Below are 11,285 nucleotides of genomic sequence, written 5' to 3' on the forward strand. Positions count from 1 at the left end.
TCCCAACGCACCTCTGCTCAATATAACATACTCTGTATAACTGTTCCTCTTCTCTCTGCAGCAATACTTCCATTTGCCAAAGGCAGACATCTTTGCCCTGGCGCTCACAATAGCTCTGGCAGCAGGTGCGGGACCACTGCCTCACAATGGGGCCATGTGGCACCACATCCGCAAAGGCAATATCCCATCAATCCCTCAGAAGCTTCCCAATGGCTTTATTGAACTCCTCAAGGTGAGGCAATAGCCTTAACAGGAAGGAGATTTTTTTCCAGTTGCCATGTGACAGAAGGAGCTGTAAACCCTGTCCTTTGCCTTCTAGCTCATGATCCATCCTGATCCAATGGAAAGACCCTCTGCCACAGCTCTTACGAAGCACCCAATCCTCCGTCCTTCACTTGGAAAAGCTGTGCAGCTCCAGAAGCAGCTAAATGTGGAGAAGTGTAAGACTGCCATGCTGGAAAGGTAGGGCTTGTGTGAGGCCATGAGGGGGAGAAGACAGACTTGATCAGCTGAGCAAGTGCTGATGACCCTGCTTGAATGCAGGGAGGTAATGCTGGGAGACCAGCAGCAGAAATACCCAGTCGGTTACAGTGCCTGGATCTACAAGGGTGGCAGGGCTGTAGCTAGACATTTATAGTGCCAGTGCAGCTTAGTTCATCTTTGGCTTTTGGATTCTGGCTAAAGTAGAGCAGTGAACTTGCACACCTACTGCAGTCATGGATGATGGCCCATGCTGGTACAATATGCAGGCAGATGAACTGATACTGAGCTGAGATAGTGGTTCAGCATGGAAGGGAAAGAGATCTACCAGGTGGTTGCAGACACCCTCTTCCCCTGCTCTCTCGCTGCTGGCAGTGATGTTTTGAGATATTGGGGTAGTTGCACCTCCCCTCTTGTTGCAGTATTCAGCTGGGAATAGGTTTACAGAGTAGAAAAAAAGAACACATGCTCTGGGAGAGCAGCAAGAATCAGGGAAGAAAGGCAAAGGAGAAGAAACATGCCTTAATTAGGTATCTGCTGCATGGAATGGTACTGACTTCAACTCAGTTCCACCAATACAAATACCTGAAGCAATGTGGAGAAGACCTACCTAGGGACACTTCATAGCAGTGCTGGTCTGGGTGCTTTTTGCTGACCTCATGTGCTGATTACTTAAGTAAACCTTTGACAGTTGATCCAGTCTGCAGAGGTAATCAGGGAGAAACTTCTAATTTTCCAAATCAGTGCTGGCAAAGTCAACACTCAGCAGTACTGTGGTAACTCTCCTATGCAAGGCTGTTCACAGCCTTCTACAGCTGATGGGCATTAGTGCATGGTATAACTTACTTCCCTTCTCTCTCTTCTCTTCCCTTGCAGGGAACTAAAAGCAGCTCGCCTTGCCCAGACCCTCATGAAGGACCAGCCCTTAGGAAATGCCAACTTACAGGAGTCTGAGACCTCTCCAAAGAAGAACAACAAGCGCCTGGTGGGAGGGAAGAATTGTCGCTCATTTAGCTTTACTGTGGGTTACTGAACTTCTGTTGTTTGAAAGGCTCTCGCTGCTGAATGACACTGAGAACACAGGCTCTGCACAGACCAATGCCCCATGCTAGCTCTCCTTGTGATTTGTTTTGTTCCCTCATTAACTATGGTGAGATACTGGCTGAGGAAAGGGAAGAATGATGAGCTCTCAAGTGTAAGATGTGACTTAAGAATATTTTCCTCAGCATTGATGTTTTCTTGTGTAACTGGTCTTGTTCTAGACTAAGAATAGTTCTGCCACAGAAGGAAAAGGATGGCATTTCCTCTACTTCCCTTTGTTTAGATGGATGCTGATCTTTATGTTCTTACCACTGACCTCCTGTATGTCTTTAGAAGGAAGACAGCATGTCCTGCTGGTCCCTAGCAGTGAGGCAGTTGAAACAATGGTGTAGTGCTAACTATGTTTGGAGGCAGACCTGTTACACAGCAGTCCTGGTGGACTTGGGATGCATTTGGATTTCATTGAGGAAGCAAAAAGTAAACTGCTTTTAGTTAAGGGGGCCTCACTGATTGAGCTGAAAGCTTTCCCTCCCTTATCTTTGAGCAACGAGCACAATCACAGGGCTGAAGTGGCTGAGCTTTTGCAGGCCAGACCCTGAAGCCTGGCTTGTGCTGATAGGAAAGGACTTGGCATCAGGTGGGGGTCATACCTTCAGTATTCAGTATATACCTTCAGTAGGTGGCTCTGTGTGCCTGTGGGGAAATGGAAACTTTGGGGATCTTGCTCATGGAGCAACTTCACCTGCATGAAATACCAGCTTTTAAGCAATGATGAGGGAAGTTAGAAAACACTTAAGCTTTGGTAGGTTTCTTCTGTGGAGTTGCCTATTTAAATGAGTATTTTTAAGACCGTCTCATCCCCCTGCTGAATGTTATGTTCTAGATACTTGCTGTGTGTCTAGCAGAAAGCCAGGTACGAATGGTGGACTGCTATGTGGGAGAGCACAATGCTGCAGCCTTGGTTACTGCGAGCTTTTACTCAGAGTTTGTGCTCAAGTGTCTGAGAGTGCTGTTTTTATACTATTAAATCTTATCCCTTTAAAAGCGATAGGTGCCAATAAAGATTTTAACACTTGCTTTTACTGTACTTTGCTTTCTGTGCCCTCCTGCCCTCTCATCCCCCTCCCCCCCACCCAGGGGGAAGCTGGTACCGCCGGTACCGCCGCTCCCTGCCCATGCCCTCCGCGCACCATCCCTGCAGTCACCTACCGGGGGAGGGTCGTGTTTCCGCCGGACCCGCTGTGAGCGTACGCAGCCTCTCCTTTCCGCTTCCGGGCGGGTTCGTGTGGCCGCGGGGCTGGAGCGGCTGAGCCGGGGCTCTCCCTGCGCGGCGGCGGCGGCATGTGGCGGCGGCCGGCCTGGCAGGTAAGGCGTGCGGGGCGGGGTGGCGGCTCCCGGGGCTGCCGCTCTCCCCAAGGAGCGGGCCCTGCTGGGAGGAGGCGGGGTTCCAAGGTGCAGAAATGCAGTGATTATGGCACGTCCCCGTCCCCCCCCCCCCCCCGGAATGATTGCTGTAGATAAAACGTTTTCCTTGGCCGCGGCTTAACCGGGTAGTTCTGAATAATCCGGTTGGCTTCATTTATCGTAGGCTCACAGGAGGGCTTAGGCTGGGGGGGGGGACCTCAAAGCCCACCCAGCCCCATCTCCCTGCCATGGGCAGGGCTGCCACCCAGCAGCTCAGGCTGCCCAGATCCCCATCCAACCTGGCCTTGGACATCCCCAAGGGATGGGGCACCCACAGCTTCTCTGGGCAACCCATGCCTGGCCGTTTAGTGGAACTGAGCTTTCCCTGTGTCCCTTCAAGTCACTAAGAAGGAATTTTTCACTGCAAAATCTCAGTTGGCACTCAGAAGACAACCAGTAAGAGCACGCGGTATGAGTGGTGCTCGTGCTTTGTGTCCTGGAAACTAACTTCTGTCTGCTCTTCAGGTGTTCTGCCAGTTGGTGAGATATGAGTCCGGAGATACAGTTGGCTCCTTGGTACTGGAACGATGTAAGTAGCTCCTGTGTGTGTGTGTGTGAGATGATGCTTTGTTGTTACTTTGTGTCTTCATCCTGGTTTTAGAATGGCTGAAGTGTGCCGGGGGAGGGATGGATCTGAATGGTAGCTGCTGAGTGCGGGAACTAAGAATGCTGTTTCAGGCAAACTCTGAAGGAGCTTCAGGTCTTGGTCTGTGCCAAGTCAAGTAGCCCTTAAAGGGGCAAGCCAGGAAGCCCTGACAAGGTGTACAGCCTGAACAGGAAGGTGGTCTTTATTAGTGGCAGTGAATCAAGCATCCTGTTGTGTTTTCTCTTAGCTGCCTCTAGGAGTGCCATGCTCCTGTTGCTCAGACTTCCATGTGCCTGGGATGTTTGTCTGGGAGCTGCTATTTGCTGCACCAGGCGTATGTTTGACTCCACCATCCAGTTCACGTGCTCCTAGTGTGACAGTAGTTCTCCTCCACATCTTCCCGCTTTCCTTCACCAAGAGTAAATTCTGTCCATTGCTGATACGTCTGTTAAAATCGGTGACCTCAAATCAGAGGATGTGATGTAATAATGGAATGTTGTTTTGAAGGCGTTGTTTTAATTACAGAACAGTAGAATGAACTACTGTAGTTGCATAGCTTAAAAGTCAAAGTGTTTTTAAATAAATGCTGATTAGTCTCATATCACATACAGATGTTTCCTTCCAGTACTTTGAAAGGAGTTTATAAGGAGGGGGACTGGCTTTTTACATGGTCAGATAGTGATGGGATAAGGGGGAATGGCTTTAAACTGAAAGAGAGGAAATTTAGCTTAGAAGTTAGGAAGAAATCCTTTACTCAGAGGGAGGTGAGGCGCTGGCACAGGCTGCACAGAGAAGCTGTGGGTGCCCCATTCCTGGAGGCACTCAAGGCCAGGTTGGATGGGGCCCTGGGTAGCCCTAGCTGGTGGGTAGGGGGGTGGAGGAGCCCTGCCCACAGCAGGGAGATGGGGCTGAGTGGGCTTTGAGGTCTCTTCCAACCTAAGTTATTCTGTTTAAAAAAAAAAGACAAAAGACCAGGAGAAAATAAAGAACCTTCAGCTTTCCAAATGAAGTTATTTGGCAGTGATAGCAACAATATGATGGTAACTGCTGTAGGACCTGATTTGCCCAGTTACAGAAACTGGAGAATGGTCGGAAGGTGTGGGGAGTGAATGTTCTGGCCCTTGTCTTAAATCAATCAGCAGCTTTTGTCTTGCTATGGCTAGAAGGATCATAATTCACCTGTACAAACCTCTTTGGATTCCTTATTCTCCTACTACTGAAGGGGGATATTACTGATTCTGTATTCATAGAATCACCAAGGTTGGAAAAGACCCACAGGATCACCCAGTCCAACCATCCACCCATCACCAATAGTTCTCATTAAACCATGTCCCTCAACACAACGTCCAAATGCTCTTTGAACACCACCAGGGTCGGTGACTCCACCACCTCTCTGGGCAGCCCACTCCAGTGCCTGAACACCCTTTCAGGGAAGCAGTATCTCCTAATGTCCAGCCTGAACCTTCCCTGGCACAGCTTGAAGCCATTCCCTCTAGTCCTATCACTGGTTATGTGAGAGAAGAGGCTGACCCCCAGCTCACTACAGCCTCCCTTCAGGTAGTTAGAGAGAGCAATGATGTCTCCCCCGAGCCTCCTCTTCTCCAGTCTGAATTGGTTTGCCCCATACTGCTTAGCTCATCTCACTTTGCATTTACTGTCTTGTGTTTCAGCCATGAATCGTGTTCAGTTACTTGGTCGGGTTGGGCAGGACCCTATCATGAGGCAAGTGGATGGAAAAAATCCTGTTACCATATTTTCTCTTGCAACCAATGAGATGTGGCGGACAGGGGAAACTGAGGTAGCACAGACAGGTGAGTCTGCAACAAAGGCTGCAGCAGGTTGCTGCTGTGTTCTGAAGTTTGCATGTTTGGTAGCACCGTGCTTTGTCTTCAGGCTGCTCTGTACCTCTCTCAGGTGCAGGGAAGATCCTTTGAGGTAGTTTGTATATCCCTGCCTAAATCCTCAACAGCATGTACCAAGAGTGCTGACTTAGTAATTCTTTCTTGTTGGGGTTGCCAGAAGTACAGCAGTTCCATACTCTCCTTTGTATCCCAAGAGGGGAAAAAATAATGAATACATTTTCTTTGGTTCTCCTATTAGTCCTTATTTACAGGTGTCTCTTTCTCTAGCTTTTGTACAACGTGGAGTCTGTAAGGAGGGGGGAAAAAGTCTTATAAGCATTGTTTTCCAAGAAAACTAATATCTTGGTTTGAACTGTGCTCTTGCACAATGCTAATGCTTGGACACAGATGAGTAGAACACTGAGTACTACATAATATACTTCCATTTCTTAAATCCCTTTTCATAATTTGAGAACGCCAACATAGTAGAACTGATTTCTGAATCTTGCTTTGGTCAGAGGATGTGGCATCCAGCTTTGTTATTTTTATGTACCTTAGGTGATATCAGTCAGAAGACAACATGGCACAGGATCTCTGTCTTCAGACCAGGCCTCAGGGATGTTACGTATCAATATGTGAAGAAGGGGTAAGTGAATGTAGTTGAGGACTGAATGCTTTGATAATCAATTGATGTAAGAATTCATAGAATCATGGGAACATCTAGGTTGGAAATGACCAGTAAGATTATCAACTCCAACCACCGTGTAACACTACCAAGTCCGCCGCTAAACCATATTTTTAAGTGCCATATCCACGCATCTCTTAAATAACTCTAGGGGTGGAGACTCTACTACCACCTTGGGCAACGTATCCAATGCCTAAGCACCATTTCTATGAAGAAATTTGTACCAGTGTCTTATCTAAATCTCCCAAGTGCAACTTGAGGCCGTTTCCTCATCTTCTGTCACGTCATCTGACAAAAGACACTGAAACACACTTTGCTACAGCCTCCTTTCAGGTGGCTTTAGAGTGATGAAGTCTCTCCTCAGTCTCCTGTTCTACAGACTCAGCCATGGTTTATTCAGCCATTCCTTATAATTCTTGTTTTCTAGATCTTTCACCAGCACTATTGCTCTTCTCTGAACCCACTTGAGCAATTCAGTATCTTTCTTGTAGTGAAGAACCCCAAACTGAGCACATACTCAAGGTGCAGTCTTAGCAGTGCTGAGTTCAGAGAGGCGATCGCTTCCCTTGTCCCACTGACCACCCTATTTCTGATGGCAGTCAGGATGCTGTTTACCTTCTTGACCGCTTTTGGTGACTGGGAGCTGTACTAAGATAGAAGTGCCTTAAAGTAACTTAGCAAATGTGCTACAAACAAGTGAGACAAAAGCCTGTGGATTCAGAATGAAATATAAAGGAGGAAATGGATGCTGTTCTCTGACTGGAACCAAATTCTTGACTTTTCAGTTCTCGGCTCTACGTTGAAGGGAAACTAGACTATGGTGAATATACAGATAAAAACAACGTGAGGCGGCAGGCGACAACAATTATTGCAGGTGAGGAGCAATACACTGTTCCACTTTGCCTCTTTAAATGGAAAGGGGGTGGAGAACCTTTGAAATATAGCTTGGTTTGTCTTCAGAATCCATGGTTGAGGATTCTGAGGAGGCTTTTTGCAGTTTCTGGACTGTACCACTAGATGTCCCCTGGCACTGCATGTGAAGGGACAGAAAGCGAGAGCGTATAGTTGCAGGCTATTGCGTAGACTGCTTACACAATCCAATTAGTGGTGCAGGCAGATTTATGTGTTTTAAGGATATTGGCCTGAAGTACTGCAAGTCAGCTAGATTCATTTTCTAGCCAAAGTAGAGTTTTAGTAGCTTTCTCTCAGGTTTAGCAAGGAATTATTTAAGATTGGAGGCTTCACCAACTGTAAGGACCTCCGTTTGTGAAAGATGTTTGATGGGTAGGAACTAGAATTGTCCCTTGGATAGAAGCAGCAAAGAAGAGAAATGGGGAGCTCAACCTGTTCTTGAGCCCTAGAATAGCATAAGGATAAGCAAGGAAATACTTATGTTATGCAACTGTAGCTTAAAAAAGGCAAATGATGAGAAATAATGGATGTTTCTACAGTGTAGCCTCTAAAGCAATAGCAGTCAGACTTTTACATGAGCAGTTCCAACTAGTAGTACTACAGGTTGCTGCTTATAAGTAGCACAAGGGGAGAAGCAATTCTTTTGCTGTTTTAATTAGTGTTTAACCTAATGGTTTCTTGGTAATGTTCAAGTCTCAGGACTTCTTGAACACATTCAAGTCTCAAGACATTTCAGAAGCTATAGAGCCTTGATGAAATAGTAGTTTCTTATAACCCCATGAGCTGATGGCATGGTAGCGCATACTGAAAATGAGGAAAAAATGGAAATAAGCTGTAGCTGATAGAGATCATAGTCAAAGAATTGAAATGTTACTTTAAAATGCTTATGTTATCTTCGTACAGCAGAGTTTCATCACGTTAACCCATTTGTTTCGTAGCATATTTGGTCGTCTTGAATTGTCATCTTTTTGGGGGGATAAAGTCAGAGCCTCATATCAGACAGTTTACTCTGTGAAATGTTCTGTTCTGAAATACGTGTCTCTGCAGCTTATTTTAATGCAAATAGGTTGTCTTTGTGGGTTGTGCAGGCATGCAACATTGCAAAACAATCCTGAAGATTAAATTCTCTTTATTTCTTTTCAGATAACGTAATTTTTCTGAGTGATAATATCAAAGAAAAGGTATGAGATCATTAGCGCTTGGACTGAGGCCATTTCATTCCTTGTGCTTCACAGTGCTTCGTAATTCTGTAATCATGTATATTACTGTAGTTTCTTTAAAAAACAAATAAAATGTTTGATACCCACATGGGGTGATTGTGTATGTTGTTTAGTTTTCCTGTGTGCTTTTTCTTCATCACTGTGTAGACTTTTCCTTCTTAAGGAGAAGGGCAATGCTAGAAAACTATCTCAATTCTTGAGTGAATGAATATAGAAGTAGACGTCATCTCTTGGAATCTTCAGTTGTTTTCAAACCTTGTATCATTGACTGCCCTAATAATCATAGAATCACAGAATGGCCTGGGTTGAAAAGGACCACAATGATCATCGAGTTTCAACCCCCTGCTACATGCAGGGTTGCCAACCACCAGACCAGGCTGCCCAGAGCCACATCCAGCCTGGCCTTGAATGCCTCCAGGGATGGGGCATCCACAACATCCTCAGGCAACCTGTTCCACTGTGTTACCACTCTCTGAGTGAAAAACTTCTTCCTGCTGTCTAACCTAAACCTCCCCTGTCTCAGTTTAAAACCATTTCCCCCTTGTCCTATCACTATCCACCCTTGTAAACAGCCATTCCCCCTCCTGTTTATATGCTCCCTTCAAGTATTGGAAGGCCACAATGAGGTCTTCCCAGAGCCTTCTCTTATCCAAGCTAAACAATCCCAGTTCCCTCAACCTTTCCTCATAGGAGAGGTGCTCCAGCCCTCTGATCATTTTAGTGGCCCTCCTCTGGACCCGCTCCAAGAGCTCCACATCCTTCCTGTACTGGGGACCTCAGGCCTGGATGCAGTACTCCAGAAGGGGCCCTTCTGTCCCATGGGACTGAGCAACTTACCTCCCACCATTAGCATCCCTCCTGTGCTCTGTAGGTGTCATTCTCTATTTCTCTCAACCAGGTAAATCAGACAGTAAGTTTAAAACAGAGCTGTTGGCCTCAAGTGGTGCTCAGCTCTGAGTTTCCGTCACAGACCCAGAGAAGGCCATTAGTGTGTTTGACTCTGGCCCTCTGCTGACTATAGCATTTGATCAAATTAGATGTTGTCTTTCGCTAAACCCTGCTTTGGTTATGTGCTTATGTTCTCAGTATTACAGCCTTGGACATTTTGTGACCCTAAGATGGCATCGACGTTGCCATCCCAGTACCTTGCTATGGTGCTATGCCTACCATTCGCCACCGGGAGGAGCTGGAAGAATGACTACCTCTTGTTCCTTTTGAGAGGCCTGCAGTCCTCTGTGGAAAGCATATCTGATCCAGGATTCTGTTACTGGGAGAGTGGCGGTTATTATGCCTTAACTTTGTTGTAACTGCCAGGGAGACTGAAGATTATTAGTGTTATTAGTGAAGAATTGTGAATTAAAAGGTGCTTCATTCTGGTACATGGGGAACCGGTAGAATTCCTGCTGTAATACAGCATGACGTGAACAGGGAGATTAAAACATTGGAGGCTACAACTTCCTGCCTTCAAAGCTGATGGGATTTTGTATCTCATCTCTCTTTCCTTCCACTGCAGAGCATGCTTATTTGTAGTGTTTGTAGCTCTTTCTCTTGCAGAATGGTCTTGTTTATGTTCCTCTATATAAGCATCGATAGTAGCAAAAACCTCAGTCCTTTCACTTCAGCATTTACTTCTGGATGAAGCTAATGCATTGGCTAGTATCCTAGTCCCCATCACAGGCATACTGAAGTGTTAGATGCTTAAGGAAATGCTTAGTTGGTTAAATGCGTTATCCATGTGAGATTGTGGTACCTTTTAAAATAGAAAGTTTAGTCTTTAATTCTAGTAATTGCTCTTTGTTAGATTTGAGCCTATTGGGAAGTTCAGATCTGTACTGCTACAAAAAGTGCTGCTGCTTTTCCTAGTGCAGTTATCTGTATGAGAAGCATGCCATGCATTTCAGAGGCTGAAAGAGAGCATGCTTTTTTGTGGTTATTTCTGCAGTATGCATTAAAACATAGCTGTCCCAAGGTTGAACCCTTACCTGGCAATTCCTGCTCTTTACTGGCTCTTCCATCTCTATACCACGTCAGTTCAACATGACGTACTACTGTTTGTTATTTCAGTGTGACCCCATATTGCTCTCCAACCTTAAAGTCAGGCCTTTTTCTCTGCAATCAGAGCACTGCGATGGCAGCAGTGATTGCCTTTGCTGCTTGCTGCACATGCAGGTCCTGGCCAGTGCTCCTCTCAGTGCTGAAGGGCTCATCCTAGTCTCTGCCCATAGCTCAGGATGAGGATAGTGTTGATCTAGCACAAGGTATACAATTAGGTGCCAACAAAGAAAATATTTGCTCAAGAGCTTCCACTTTACTTGCTTTTCCAGTTCTGTTTCAAGTCACTAATAAATGTTTAAAGATTGCTTTGTTGTATCTGCTGCAGAGATTATACATGTCTATTGTGAGAACGTAGTGTTTGGAAAGCCATGCAAGATCTTGAATGCTCATCACCATTTTGTATTAGGGCAGATTTTACGAAGTGACGCCGCATTAGCAAGAGACAATGGTTACAACATGCAGCAAAAAATAAGCGATGGCAAAAGTATGTTTACCTTCTATGCCTGCTTTGCAGCCATGGGGCAAAGTTAACGCTTAACAATAGTTTTGGTTGTGAGAAACAGTGTGAAATCAACCTTCGTAAAGCATCTTGTTCATTTTTATTGCTTGTTATTTCCTCTGCAGGGAAATGTTAAAGAATGGAGTGATGTCTACCGAGTTAAATACCTTGTTTGTACCTTGCTTATGCCTTGTTTATGGCTAGGCAAAGAGTACTTTTCTGTTTTGTCCCTTGGTGAACGGCATTCATCTTTTGATCCTGCTAACCTCTTGTGTAAACGGGATTAGGTAAACCCCGATTGCTTGCATCAGCTGGGGCTTTTATACATGTTTGACCTTCACAAGGAATTTACTTTGTTTTTATAAAGATAGATTGGAAGAGATAAAAAATGCAGGTTTCTTTTATGTACTTGGAGCATTTCTTAACAGACCTGGGACAGAGCTACTTTGCTCAGTGAGGCATCTCAGCATCATTCAGTTGTTTCTGCCAGCCTGGTGCAGGA

The 11,285-nt window shown here is 45.6% G+C and overlaps 3 protein-coding genes across 9 annotated transcripts in view; 2 read left to right on the top strand and 1 right to left on the bottom strand.

Annotated features, from left to right (window-relative positions):
• Positions 1 to 2,598, top strand: part of WEE2 (WEE2 oocyte meiosis inhibiting kinase) — a 15,071-nt gene extending 12,473 nt beyond the window's left edge. The window contains exons 9-11 of one of the 2 annotated variants that reach the window (NM_001396616.1): positions 62 to 232; positions 320 to 462; positions 1,357 to 2,596. In NM_001396616.1, coding sequence (NP_001383545.1) covers positions 62 to 232; positions 320 to 462; positions 1,357 to 1,513 — 471 coding nt within the window. In that variant the 3' untranslated portion in view covers positions 1,514 to 2,596. Of the gene's footprint in view, positions 1 to 61; positions 233 to 319; positions 463 to 1,356 lie in introns of both variants that reach the window. The other variant, XM_046942924.1, reaches the window with a different exon arrangement.
• Positions 1 to 3,115, bottom strand: part of DENND11 (DENN domain containing 11) — a 27,962-nt gene extending 24,847 nt beyond the window's left edge. For 4 of the 6 annotated variants that reach the window (XM_046904154.1, XM_046904159.1, XM_046904151.1 and 1 more), the window contains exon 1: positions 2,731 to 2,953. Coding sequence is in view for 1 of the 6 variants with exons in the window: in XM_025156029.2 (XP_025011797.2) it covers positions 2,731 to 3,100 (370 nt within the window). In the remaining 5 variants the exon portion in view is untranslated. Of the gene's footprint in view, positions 1 to 2,730 lie in introns of all 6 variants that reach the window. The other 2 variants (XR_005841019.2, XM_025156029.2) reach the window with 1 other exon arrangement.
• SSBP1 (single stranded DNA binding protein 1) lies at positions 2,783 to 8,317 on the top strand. The gene is made up of 6 exons (NM_001278007.2): positions 2,783 to 2,886; positions 3,451 to 3,514; positions 5,242 to 5,382; positions 5,971 to 6,058; positions 6,883 to 6,971; positions 8,153 to 8,317. Exons 1-6 carry the CDS (start codon positions 2,863 to 2,865, stop codon positions 8,194 to 8,196), a joined length of 450 nt encoding a protein of 149 aa, NP_001264936.2. The 5' UTR covers positions 2,783 to 2,862; the 3' UTR covers positions 8,197 to 8,317.
• Positions 8,318 to 11,285: the final 2,968 nt, after the last annotated feature.

This window comes from Gallus gallus, chromosome 1 (assembly GCF_016699485.2).
Source record: "Gallus gallus isolate bGalGal1 chromosome 1, bGalGal1.mat.broiler.GRCg7b, whole genome shotgun sequence".
Classification (NCBI taxonomy): domain Eukaryota; kingdom Metazoa; phylum Chordata; class Aves; order Galliformes; family Phasianidae; genus Gallus; species Gallus gallus.